We start from the raw sequence: 14,745 nt of genomic DNA on the forward strand, positions 1-14,745 counted from the left end.
TTACCAAGCTATTCTCTTCCCTTGAGACCACATCACACAGACAAGAATATGTTCATCACTTTCTAAATCAGAAATCAGCAAAGGCATAATATAGTAAGGCATTTCTCTATTGAAAAAAATACAGTTTGCCATAATTCTATGCAAGGAATACCAGGTAACCATCAAAATGATGACATGAAAGATTTTCACGATACATTATTAAGAGAAAACCTTGGATTATAAAATAGTATATTTAGTATAGAGATATATTTGGAAGGCAAAATGAATATTATAAAATGTATACATAGCAAATATCTGGAGCACCATTTATCAAATGGTTAACAAGACACAAGGTAGTGGAATTGCAGGTGATCTTTCTGTTGTTTGTTTGGCTTCTGTTTCTAATTTTTCTTCAGTGATCTTGTGCCACATTTATAATTAGAGGCATTTGTATTCCTGGATGATTTCTTAAGTGTAATGTGGCATTTCCTTCAGCTGCCAGTTGTAAAATGCGTGTTGTCAGTTATCTTGTCTTTTGTGGTGATGGTTTTGTATAAGATGACCCTCCTCTATGAGGAGTAGCATGCATGGGTTTTGTTTTTTTTTGTTTTTGGCGGTACGCGGGCCTCTCATTGTTGTGGCCTCTCCCGTTGTGGAGCACAGGCTCCGGACGCGCGTGCTCAGCGGCCATGGCTCATGGGCCCAGCTGCTCCACGGCATGTGGGATCTTCCCAGACTGGGGCACGAACCCACATCCCCTGCATTGGCAGACGGACTCTCAACCACTGCGCCACCAGGGAAGCCCAGCATGCATGTTTTGTGAGATAGCCTCTGGAGTTAGTTGGTGGTCATGAAGCTAAGCTGTAGTTTTGAACTCAGCAGTGTTCTCACCAACTGAGTTAATTGAGTAAGTAATTTTCTTAAACATCTGCTATCCCAATTACATTTTCATAACAACAACAATAAAATCCAACAACAACAAAGACAAAAACAAACACTCCAGCTCTTGAAGTGGTAATATATTGTATACTAGATTTCAGGGTATATGTAGTTACTTCTTATTTTTCTTCTTAGTGAAATCCTAGAAATGATGTGGGAAAGAAGAACAACCACAAATGGATCAGTTATTCCCATGACTCCTTAAACAGTTAGAAAAGCTCATAGAGGTTAGTTTGCCACTACCTTTAATGGTATCCTCTGAGTAATTTCAATGAAATGAAATGAAAATTGATGAATTATTGTCTGACCCAGGTAGAAAGAAATAAAATTTGTTTTTCAGGCAACAATAGACATATTCATCCAGAAGATCTGAAAGCAGTGAAAAGAGGGCACTGATAATTTCAATATGGGAAATACATACATGAATATAATTATTACTATGTTGGTAATATCCCTATTATTTTTTGTTCCGTTTTTATTATTGTTATTGTTATTACTGGTCCTCCAACCTTTTTGTCTGGATGAGTCACTTCAACTTCCTAAAGTTAAGACCTAGAGTGCATGGGGTAATAGATTGGAGAGAGTGGAGAGGAGGGAGAGGGCAGATATGCTGACTGAAAATCTGGAGCTAAGGCAGCAGGGGGAAGGGGCAGTGATGACAGTCAATTCCTTGCAACTCCTTGACTTAAGGTGTTGGGGAAGGGAGGAGTGGCAATGGTGAGTGGGCCATCTACCATATAATGCTTTGAGGTTTATTGTAGAGTCCTTCTACTGGTTGGGGATCCCACATTAAATTAACAAATTTGTACTGCATATTGACTGACCTACCAACATTTGTTTACTCATTGTTTTCTTTGTAAATTTCAGATCAATCGAGCTCCAAGCTTTGGAACTGATCAGAAAATAGACTATGATGTAAAAAGGGGAGTGCTGCTAAATGCACTGAAGCTACTAAATATCAGGTAAAGTGTTTCCTCCATCTTCTGGAATTTTTTTCACCATATTTAGCATAGAACAATCATTTGTAAGTGGAATTGTCTTGTAATTTTAGTATTTTGTATTGTTAATTTCTTGATTCCATTCTTCAAACCCATTTATTTTTCTTCTTTTTAAATATCTTTTCCTCTTCTCCTGAACTCTGCTTCTCCTTCTCCCCATATTATTTGAACCTACAGTAAATATGCTTAAATTGCATTGTTGGTATAATACAGACTATGGGGTGGAATTGGAGAATACCTTAGGGAACCTTCTAGACAATTTTCCTCACCTCACAAGAAGAAACTAAAGCACAAAGTTCACTCAGGGAGTTAAAAAACCTCAAAAATACATTTCCGACCTTTCTGTCCAATGTTCTTTCCACGGTATCATGCTGCCTGGGTAAACAGAGAAGAAAAGAGAAGCAGTTAAGTGAGAGTTAACTTTCCCATTGAACAGCATAAACAGGATTTTCTTCTTTTTTTTTTTTTTTTTTTTTTGTGGTACGCAGGCCTCTCACTGTTGTGGCCTCTCCCACTGCGGAGCACAGGCTCCGGCCACGCAGGCTCAGCGGCCATGGCTCACGGCCCCAGCTGCTCTGCAGCATGTGGCATCTTCCCGGACCAGGGCACAAACCCACGTCCCCTGCGTCGGCAGGCGGACTCTCAACCACTGCACCACCAGGGAAGCCCTTCCTTCTTTTTTAAGGCTGAATAATATTTCATCTTATATATACCACATATTTTATCCATTCATCTATTGAAGAACATTTAGGTTGTTTCCATGTCTTGACTGTTGTGCATAATGCTGCAGTGAACATGGGAATGTGGGTATCTTTAGATCAGATACCCGCAGGGTATCTGTTGAATCCTGGTTCAACAGGATCAGTCAAATCCTGATTTCAACTTCTGTGAATATATACCCAGAACTGGGATAGCTGGATCAATAGAATATTATTAGTTTGGTTGCAGCATGCATAATCGTGAATGTCAAATGTTTGAAATCTTATTATGTGGTAAGCTTTGTCTCATTATGAAAAAATTTGTTAGAAGTTTAACTGAACAGCTTAATGAGGTAGTGAGTTGTCTGCTATTATAAGTGTTCAAATAGCATTTAGGATCACATCTTGGGTCACAAATCAAGCCTCAGTAAATTTAAGAAAATTGAAATCATAACAAGCATCTTTTCTGACCACAACACTATGATATTAGAAATGAATTACAGGGAAAAAACCATAATAAACACAAATACATGGAGGCTAAACAATACGGTACTAAATAACCAAGAGATCATGTAAGAAATCAAATAGGAAATCAAAAAATACCTAGAGACAAATGACAATGAAAACATGATAATCCAAAACCTATGGGATGCAGCAAAAGCAGATCTAAGAGGGAAATTTATAGCTATACAAGCCTACCTCAAGAAACAAGAAAAATCTCAAGTAAACAATCTAACCTTACACCTAAAGGACCTAGAGAAAGAAGAACAAACAAAACCCAAAGTTAACAGAAGGAAAGAAATCGTAAAGACCAGAGCAGAAATAAATGAAATAGGAACAAAGTAAACAATAGCAAAGATCAATAAAACTAAAATCTGGTTCTTTGAAAAGATAAACAAAACTGATAAACCATTAGCCAGACTCATGAAGAAAAAGAGGGAGAGGACTCAAATCAATAAAATTAGAAATGAAAAAGGAGAAGTTACAACAGACACCACAGAAATACAAAGCATCCTAAGAGACTACTACAAGCAACTCTAGGCCAATAAAATGGACAACGTGGAAGAAATGGACAAATTCTTAGAAAGGTATAACCTTCCAAGATTGAACCAGGAAGAAACAGAAAATATGAACCGACCAATCACAAGTAATGAAATTGAAACTGTGATTAAAAATCTTCCAACAAACAAAAGTCCAGGACCAGATGGCTTCACAGGTGAATTCTATCAAACATTTAGAGAAGAGCTAACACCCATCCTTCTCAAACTCTTCCAACAAATTGCGGACGAAGGAACACTCCCAAACTCATTCTTTGAGGCCACAATCACCCTGATACCAAAACCAAAGATACTACAAAAAAAGAAAATTACAGATCAATATCACTGATGAATTTAGATGCAAAAATCCTCAACAAAATACTAGCAAACAGAATCCAACAACACATTAAAAGGATCATATTATACCATGATCAAGTGGGGTTTATCCCAGGGATGCAAGGATTCTTCAATATATGCAAATCAATCAGTGTGGTACACTATGTTAACAAATTGAAGAATAAAAATCATATGATCATCTTGGGGCTTCCCAGGTGGCGTAGTGGTTGGGAGTCCACCTACCGATGCAGGGGACATGGGTTTGTGCCCCGGTCCAGGAAGATCCCACATGCCTCGGAGCGGCTGGGCCCGTGAGCCATGGCTGCTTAGCCTGCGCGTCCGGAGCCTATGCTCCACAACGGGAGAGGCCACAGCAGTGAGAGGCCCGCGTACTGCAAAACAAACAAACAAACCATATGATCATCTCAATAGATGCAGAAAAAGTTTTTGACAAAATTCAACACCCATTTATGATAAAAACTCTCCAGAAAGTGGGCATAGAGGGAACCTACCTCAACATAATAAAGGCCATATACGACAAACCCACAGCAAACATCATTCTCAATGGTGAAACACTGAAAGCATTTCCTCTAAGATCAGGAATGAGACAAGGATGTCCACTCTCACCACTATTATTCAACATAGTTTTGGAAGTCCTAGCCATGGCAATCAGAGAAGAAAAAGAAATAAAAGGAATACAAATTGGAAAAGAATAAGTATAACTGTCACTGTTTGCAGATGACATGATACTATACATAAAGAATCCTAAAGATGCCACCAGAAAACTACTAGAGCTAATCAATGAATTTGGTAAAGTTGCAGTATACAAAATTAATGCACAGAAATCTCTTGCATTCCTATACACTAATGATGAAAAATCTGAAAGAGAAATTATGGAAACACTCCCATTTACCATTGCAACAAAAAAGAATATAATACCTAGGAATAAACCTCCCTAGGGAGACAAAAGACCTCTATGCAGGACACTATAAGACACTGATGAAAGAAATTAAAGATGATACCAACAGACGGAGAGATATACCATGTTCTTGGATTGGAATAATCAATATTGTGAAAATAACTATACTACCCAAAGCAATCTACAGATTCAATGCAATCCCTATCAAATTACCAATGGCATTTTTTTATGGAACTAGAACAAATCATCTTAAAATTTGTATGAAGACACAAAAGACCCCGAATAGCCAAAGTAGTCTTGAAGGAAAAAAGAAGAGCAGGAGGAATCAGACTCTCTGACTTCAGACTATACTACAAAGCTATAGTAATCAAGACAATATGGTACTGGCACAAAAACAGAAACATAGATCTATCGAACAAGATAGGAAGCCCAGAGATAAACCCATGCACCTATGATCAACTCATCTATGACAAAGGAGGCAAGGATATACAATGGAGAAAAGACAGTCTCTTCAATAAGTGGTGCTGGGAAAACTGGACAGCTACATGTAAAAGAATGAAATTAGAACACTCCCTAACACCATACACAAAAATAAAGTCAAAATGGATTAGAGACCTAAACGTAAGACCCCACGCTATAAAACTCTTAGAGGAAAGCATTGGAAGAACACCCTTTGACATAAATCACAGCAAGATCATTTTTGATCCACCTCCTAGAGTAATGGAAATAAAAACAAAAATAAACAAATGGGACCTAATGAAACTTCAAAGCTTTTGCACAACAAAGGAGACTATAAACAAGATGAAAAGACAACCATCAGAATGGGAGAAAATATTTGCAAATGAATCAACGGACAAAGGATTAATTTCCAAAATATATAAACAGCTCATGCAGGTCAATATTAAAGAAACAAACAACCCAATCCAAAAATGGGCAGAAGACCTAAATAGACATTTCTGCAAAGAAGACATACAGATGGCCAAGAAGCACATGAAAACTGCTCAACATCACTAATTATTAGAGAAATGCAAATCAAAACTACAATGAGGTATCACCTCTGACCAGTTAGAATGGGCATCATCAGAATATCTACAAGCAACAAATGCTGGAGAGGGTGTGGAGAAAAGGGAGCCCTCTTGCACTGTTGGTGGGAATATAAATTGATACAGCCACTATGGAGAACAGTATGGAGGTTCCTTAAAAATCTAAAAATAGAATTACCATATGATCCAGCAATCCCACTACTGGGCATATACCCAGAGAAAACTATCATTCAAAAAGACACATGCACCCCAATGTTTATTGCAGCACTATTTACAATAGCCAGGTCATGGAAGCAACCTAAATGCCCATCGACAGATGAATGGATACAGAAGATGTGGTACATATATACAATGGAATATTAGTCACCCATAAAAAGGAACGAAATTGAGTCTTTTTTTTAGACGTGGATGCATCTAAAGAGTGTCATACAGAGTGAAGTACCTCAGAAAGAGAAAAACAAATATTGTATATTAACGCATGTATGTGGAACCTAGAAAAATGGTATAGATGAACCGGTTTGCAGGTCAGAAGTTGAGACACAGATGTAGAAAACAAATGTATGGACACCAAGGGGGCAAAACCGCGGTGGGGTGGGGATGGTGGTGTGCTGAATTGGGCGATTGGGATTGATATGTATACACTGATGTGTATAAAATTGGTGACTAATAAGAACCTGCAGTATAAAAAAACCAACCAACCAAACAAAAAGAAACAACTAGTACTAAACTTTCTTTGGGTTATTTGTATGGAAATATGTTAATATAAATGTTTCATCCATTACATTAAATTTCTAAAAATCTTATATGTTCTGGTATAACGTTATAAGTCATAATTCTAGTTATTACTTTAAAATGTATATCTCAGAAATAACTAAATTTCCTTGTCAATTGCATTATTATGAACTTTCATCAAATCTTAACCGTGGTCATTTTTAAGTCTTTTGTCATTTACAGACAGTTCTGGGTGTACTCTGATGCTTTTGCAAAAATGTTCCTATAAAAGGGTTTCATCTTCAAGGAATTCATGGAAAAGGCTCTGACAAGTACAGGTTTCTGGTAACTGACTATACTGCTGAACTGAATGAATAAGCATTTTCAGAACTCTAATGGAAAACTGATGAATTCATAAAAGTGCTAACAAAAATCAAGATTAAAAAATTAATTACATGGGACTGAGTGAACTGATGAGGATGATTATAATTTTTGTGACTTTCTATTTGATTAAAAAAAAAATCCCACAAGGACTCAGAGGCAAAAAATATACAAATGAATTTTCACTGCAAAGTAAAGGAGCTGTTACAGTGGAGGATTACTGGACTGAATGTCAGTATTGTGACATAGTATGAGTATGTTTTGTGTTTGGTAATTGCAATCATTGTTGCTTTTGTTGTGGTCACCCACTTACAATGCTTGGTGTCAGTTTATTTATCTCTTGTAAAAATAAAATACAGTGTGTGTGTGAAAAAAAAAAAAACAAATAGCATTTAGGGTATTAGATTAAAGGACCTCTGAGGTCATTTAAGCTCAGGAATTTTATGATCTCACTTTTTTCTAATTGTCATCTCAAGAACTCTTAAAGAGTTGTGGGATACTTCCAAGCAATTTATTCATTTGAAATGTTTTCAAGCATGTAGCAGATGCCTGATTGAGAAGTAGATTTATGTGGAAGGCATTATTAAACAAAGATTGACATATAAACTTGTTCAGAAATTTTCATATGGCCCCTTCTTTTATATGATCAAAGAATGATTTGCCTAAATTCTACTGATATTTCAGTTATTCTAAAGGAAATGAATAGAAAGGAAAGAAATGTAGAATGGGAAAATTTTATTTAGCTTATACAAGTATATCAAGTATTTTAGATTATTTAAGCAATATGCCTATACATGTTTTGGCATATATATTGTTTAAGTAGCTCTGTCAAATGTATGACTTCCGCTTAATTTCTTAGATTCCTTTTCAAGTTTAGGGACTTCTCATTTCTCTCCTTGGCTATTTTATTGGTTTCCTTCCTTGGTTCAGCACTAACCTTCACCCCGTTTTGCAGTGTCCACTCTGTTGCTCTGCAAATCATTTAACAAGTGTTTATTGAGTGCCCGCTACTATAGGGGTAGGTGCTGGGAGTTCAAAGTCTTGGTTTCTGGCTTGGATGACTTATTTGACAGTATGTCATTTATTTAGATAGAGCTTTAAGGCAAGAAACAGGCTTAGAAGTGATGGGAGAAGGTAGAAATGAGAGATAATTCAGTTTTAAACATGTTGATTTTGAAGTGCTTTGAGACACCCAGGCAGAATTGTTAAGTGGGAGATTTGATATACAGGGCTCCAGGGGATAGAGACATCTATGTGATTGAAATCTGTGTATAGATTGCTGTTGAATCCAGTGGATGAGAACATACAGTTGGAGTTATATATTGAGAAGTTAAGTGGGACAAGGGCAGAGCCTGAGTGATGCCAACATTTAAAGAGATATTTATAAACTCTAATATTCTGCTCAGATTGTTTCCACACTATCAAATAAAGCTTAAACATTGCCTACAAAGTGTTTTTGATCTTTAGACACAAGACTTCTTTTGATCTGGCCCTTGCATATCTCGCCAGTCTGATCACTTTTTGTTCTTCTCTTTTCCCTGACTTAGAATTAATTTTTCTAAGAACTCTGGTGTGATGCTGTTTCACATGTTCATGGTTTTGTGTGTATTCTTATTTAAATTTTATCTTAGCTTTGTTCCTCTGGTGAATGTTGATTCATTTTTAAAAATCGTGGTAAAATATACTTAAACTTCACTATTGTAACCATTTTTAAGTGTGCAATTCAGTGGCAATAACTACATTCACATTATTATGCAACCATTACCACCATCCTTCTCTGGACCTTTCTTCATTGTGTGAAACTGAAATTCTGTACCCATTAAACAACTCCCCATTTCCCCCTGCCACCAGCCCCTGGCAAGCACCATTCCACTTTCTGTCTTTATGAATTTGCCTAGGTGCCTCATATAAGTAGAATCATACAGTATTTGCTCTTTTGTGACTGCCTTATTTAACTTAGCATAATGTCTTCAGCGTTCATCCATGTTGTAGCATGTGTCAGAATTTCCTTCCCTTTTAAGGCCAAATAATATTCCATTGCATGCATATACCACATTTTTGTCAACTCATCCTTAAGTCCCTAGCACAGGCCTGACTTCCTATTTGAAGCTTTTGCTGAGGCAAAGTGGTTTACTTCCTCCCTTGTGCCATCACCCTACTTACTATCACTTTTTAAATAGCATCCATTGTACTCCATGTATTTATTCACATGCCATTGCTGACACTTGAGGGCAATGTCTCTGTCTATTCATCCTTGTATTCCCAGGGCCATATCTAGAACTAGCATATAGTGAGTACTAAATAAAATTTAGGTTGGAAGACAAGGGTAGGGGAAGGACATTTCATTCCAAGGTAACTCCTTGTGGTAAGATAAGGAAGTGAGGCAAGCACAGGATGTTCATAGAACTTCCAGGGATTCCATATTACAGGAGCTTGAGTGTGCAAAGCCAGCTGATTAGAAAGAGAAATCCCTTGTATGGAATCACAGGGTAATGAGTAGTGGAAAGAGCTCCAGAAACTGTAAACAAAACTTCTTAGGACAGTGTGTGGATACAGCTGAACAGAAAAATGCTGATTACAATGCTAAGTGAATGGAGATCCTTTGGTCTCTGGTTAAATTTTTATTGTGGACTAAGAGTCATTAGTGCTGATTTATACCTATATTTATAGGAATCCAAACACAGTTTTTAGAATGGCAGTATTTCTCAAGGCCAGAATATGGGAGCAGTCATCTAGAGAAAATGTCTGGGTGTGATTGGCTTTTCTTTGTTTCTCACTGTGTCCAAAGGAACTTCTTTGTGAGCTTATTTCTGTTACTCTTCTTTATAGGTATGTTCTTGAGCTGTGTGTGTGTCAGTGTCCTTGTCTGTGAGTGCTGTATTTGCTGTGAAGGTGCATATAGCTCTATGTTCATTTCTTTCACAACATTCTCATAATATTCTCAATCCTTTTTTTTTTATTCTCCCTTCCTCTTTTCTGTCATTTCATTTTTCCTTCCTCTCTTACATTTTTTTTCTTACCAACTGTTTGGTCTTCTCTATTCTTTTCATTTCTATTCCCCTTTTCTCTCCTCTCCTTCCTTTAAATTGTATGGTAAATAGAAATGATTGTTCTACATAAAATGGAATATCAAAAAAATTAAAAGTTAAGAGCTACCTAAACCACATTTCCCCTTTCCCTAAACAAAGGAAACTCAGCCAGATTTAGTATTTACCATTGGAAAAATGATATTCTCAATCATCCAGTCACTAAAATCAGAAATCTGCTTGCCATCTCAAGTTCAGCCCTTTTTGTTACTCCTCACATCTAATTAATAATAATAATTAATCACCAAAGTCATTCATTCTTCCTCTAAAATAACCCTTCGGATCTTTACTTATTTTCTAATCTGACTGCTGCTTCCCTGGTCCAGGCTGTCATATTTTATATTTGCTAATGAAATAGCATTCCATTTGTTTTAATTTGTTAGGGCTGCTATAACAAAATACCATAGACTTAATAGGTTATAAAAAACAGAGATTTATTTCTCATGGTTCTGTAGGGTGGTGGTTCAAGATTAGGGTGCCAGCATGGTTGAGTGAGGCCTGCTTCTGGGTCACATACTTCTTATTGTATCATCACATGACAGAAGGGTCTAGGAAGGTCTCAGGAGTCTCTTTTATAAGGTCACTAATCCCTTTCAAGGGAGCTCCACCCTCATGGCCTAATCACCTCCCAGAGGCCCCATGTACTAATATCATCACCTTTGGGAGTTAAGATTTCAACATATGCGTTTTGTGGGGGGGCACAAACATTCAGACCATAGACTATCTTAACAGCCTGCTTCTTTTCTCATCCACTTCTAAGCCACTGTACATATTGCCAAGGGATAATCTTTTTTTTTTATTTTGATTTACTTATTTTTATACAGCAGGTTCTTATTAGTTATCAGTTTTACACATATTAGTGTATATATGTCAATCCCAATCGCCCAATTCATCCCACCACCACCCACCCCCACTTTCCCTGCTTGGTGTCCATATGTTTGTTCTCTCTCTACATCTGTGTCTTTATTTCTGCCTTGCAAACTGGTTCATCTGTACCATTTTTCTACATTCCACATATATGTGTTAATATACGATATTTGTTTTTCTTTTTCTGACTTAGACAGTCTCTAGGTCCATCCACATCTCTACAAATGACCCAATTTAGTTCCAAATGACCCAATTTAGTTCCTTTTTATGGCTGAGTAATATTCCATTGTATAAATGTACCACATCTTCTTTATCCATTCGTCTGCCAATGGGCATTTAAGTTGCTTCCATGACCTGGCTATTGTAAATAGCGCTGCAATGAACATTGTGATATATGACTCTTTTTGAATTATGGGCTTCTCTGGGTATATGCCCAGTAGTGGGGTTGCTGGGTCGTATGGTAATTCTATTTTTAGTTTTTTAAGGAACCTCCATGCTGTTCTTCATAGTGGCTGTATAATTTACATTCCCACCAACAGTGCAAGAGAGTTCCCTTTTATCCACACCCTCTCTAGCATTTGTTGTTTATAGATTTTCTGATGATGCCCATTCTAACTGGTGTGAGGTGATACCTCATTGTAGTTTTGCAGTTACAACTCTCTAATAATTAGTGATGTTGAGCAGCTTTTCACGTGGCTCTTGGACATCTGTATGTGTTCTCTGCAGAAATGTCTGTTTAGGTCTTCTGCCCATTTTTGGATTGGATTGTTTGTTTTTTTTAATACTGAGCTGCATGTGCTGTTTATATATTTTGGAGATTAATCCTTTGTCCATTGATTTGTTTGCAAATATTTTCTCCCATTCTGAAGGTTGTCTTTTTGTCTTGTTTATGGTTTCCTTTGCTATGCAAAAGCTTTTAAGTTTCATTAGGTCCCATTTGTTTATTTTTGGTTTTATTTCCATTTCTTTAGGAGGTGGGTCAAAAAGGATCTTCCTGTGAATTATGTCATAGTGTTCTGCCTATATTTTCCTCTAAGAGTTTTGTAGTGTCCAGTCCTACATTTAGGTCTTTAATCCATTTTGAGTTTATTTTTGTGTATGGTTTTAGGGAGTGTTCTGATTTCATTCTTTTACATGTAGCTGTCCTGTTTTCCCAGCACAATTTATTAAAGAGACTGTCTTTTCTCCATTGTATATCCTTGCCTCCTTTGTCATAGATTAGTTGACCATAGGTGCATGGGTTTATCTCTGGGCTTTCTATCCTGTTCCATTGATCTATATTTCTGCTTTTGTGTCAGTACCATATTGTCTTGATTACTGTAGTTTTGTAGTATAGTCTGAAGTCAGGGAGTCTGATTCCTCCAGCTCTGTTTTTTTTCCGTCAAGGTTGCTTTGGCTCTTCAGGGTCTGTTGCGTCTCCATACAAATCTTAAGACTTTTTTGTTCTAGTTCTGTAAAAAATGCCATGGGGAATTTGATAGGTATTGTATTGAATCTGTAGATTGCTTTGGGTAGCATAGTCAGTTTCACAATAATGATTCTTCCAATCCAAGAATATGGCCTTTATAATGTTGAGGTAGTTTCCCTCTATACCCACTTTCTGGACAGTTTTTATCATAAATGGGTCTTGAATTTTGTCAAAAGCTTTTTCTGCATCTATTGAGATTATCATAGGGTTTTTATTCTTCAGTTTGTTAATATGGTGTATCACATTGATTGATTTGCGTATATTGAAGAATCCTTGCATCCCTGGGACAAATCCCACTTCCTTATGGTGTATGATCCTTTTAATGTGTTGTTGGATTCTGATTGCTAGTATTTTGTTGAGGATTTTTGCATCTATTTTCATCAGTGATATTGGTCTGTAATTTTCTTTTTTTGTAGTACCTTTGTCTGGTTCTGGTATCAGGGTGATGGTGGCCTCATAGAATGAGTTTGGGAGTGTTCCTTCCTCTGCAGTTTTTTGGAAGAGTTTGAGAAGGATGAGTGTCAGCTCTTCTCTAAATGTTTGATAGAATTCACCTGTGAAGCCATCTGGTCCTGGACTTTTGTTTGTTGGAAGATTTTTTTTTTTTTCGGTATGTGGGCCTCTCACTGTTGTGGCCTCTCCCATTGCGGAGCACAGGCTCCAGACATGCAGGCTCAGCAGCCATGGCTCACGGGCCCAGCTGCTCCGCAGCATGTGGGATCTTCCCAGACTGGGGCATGAACCCGTGTCCCCTGCATTGGCAGGCGGACTCTCAACCACTGTGCCACCAGGGAAGCCCTGTTGGAAGATTTTTAATCACAGTTTCAATTTCAGTGCTTGTGATTGGTCTGTTCATATTTTCTATTTCTTCCTGGTTCATTTTCAAAGGTTGTGGTTTTCTAAGAATTTGTCCATTTCTTCCAGGTTGTTCATTTTATTGGCGAAGAGTTGATTGTAGTAGTCTCTTATGAGGCTTTGTATTTCCATGGTGTCTGTTGTAACTTCTCTTTTTTCATTTCTAATCTTATTGATTTGAGTCCTCTCCCTCTTTTTCTTGATAAGTCTGGCTAAAGGTTTATCAATTTGTTTATCTTCTCAAAGAACCAGCCTTTAGTTTTATTGATTTTTGCTATTATTTTCTTTGTTTCTATTTTATTGTTTTCTTCTCTGATCTTTACGATTTCTTTTCTTCTAGTAAATTTGGGTTTTATTTGTTCTTCTTTCTCTCGTTCCTTTAGGTGTAAGGTTAGATAGCTTATTTGAGATTTTTCTTGTTTCCTGAGGTATGATTGTATTGCTATAAACTTCCCTCTTAGGACTGCTTTTCCTGCATCGAATAGGTTTGGGTCATTGTGTTTTCATTGTCATTTGTGTCTAGGTATTTTTTGATTTCCTCTTTGATTTCTTCAGTGATCTCTTGGTTATTTAGTAACATATTGTGTAGCCTCCATGTGTTTGTGCTTTTTACATTTTTTTCCCCTGTAATTTATTTCTAATCTCATAACATTGTGGTCAGAAAAGATGCTTGATATGATTTCAATTTTCTTAAACTTACTGAGGCTTGATTTGTGACCCAAGATGTGATCTATCTTGGAGAATATTCCGTGTGCACTTGGGAAGAAAGTGTAGTCTGCTGATTTTGGATGGAATGTCCTATAAATATCAAATAAATCTATCTGGTCTATTGTGTCATTTAAAGCTTGTGTTTCCTTATTAATTTTCTGTCTGGATGACCTGTTCGTTGGTGTAAGTGAGGTGTTCATGTCCCCCACTATTACTATGTTACTGTCGATTTCCTCTTTTATAGCTGTTAGCAGTTGCCTTATGTATCGTGCTCCTATGTTGGGTACATATATATTTATAATTCTTATGTCTTCTTTTTGGATTGATCCCTTGATCATTATGTAGTGTCCTTCCTTGTCTCTTGTAACATTTTTTATTTTAAAATCTATTTTATCTGATATGAGTATTGCTATTCCAGCTTTCTTTTGATTTCCATTTGCATGGAAATCCATTTCCATCCCCTCACTTTCAGTCTGTATGTGTCCCTAGGTCTGGAGTGGGTCTCTTGTAGACAGCATATATATGGGTCTTGTTTTTGTAACCATTCAGTGAGCCTGTGTCTTTTGGTGGGAGCATTTAATCCATTCACATTTAAGATAATTATCCATATGTATGTTCCTGTGACCATTTTCTCAATTGTTTTGGGTTTGTTTTTGTAAATCCTTTTTCTTCTCTTGTGTTTCCCACTTAGAAAAGTTCCTTTACCATTTGTTGTAGAGC

General features: G+C 36.9%; 1 protein-coding gene across 4 annotated transcripts in view; it reads left to right on the top strand.

Annotated features, from left to right (window-relative positions):
• The window catches only part of TTLL7 (tubulin tyrosine ligase like 7), a 153,707-nt gene that overhangs the window by 83,903 nt on the left and 55,059 nt on the right, over nt 1-14,745 (top strand). For all 4 annotated transcript variants that reach the window (XR_014015179.1, XM_081225766.1, XM_081225767.1 and 1 more), the window contains exon 10: nt 1,786-1,880. Coding sequence is in view for 3 of the 4 variants with exons in the window: in XM_081225766.1 (XP_081081892.1) it covers nt 1,786-1,880 (95 nt within the window). In the remaining variant the exon portion in view is untranslated. The remainder of the gene's footprint in view (nt 1-1,785; nt 1,881-14,745) is intronic.

This window comes from Mesoplodon bidens (genome assembly GCF_964165515.1).
Source record: "Mesoplodon bidens genome assembly, chromosome: 2".
NCBI lineage: Eukaryota > Metazoa > Chordata > Mammalia > Artiodactyla > Ziphiidae > Mesoplodon > Mesoplodon bidens.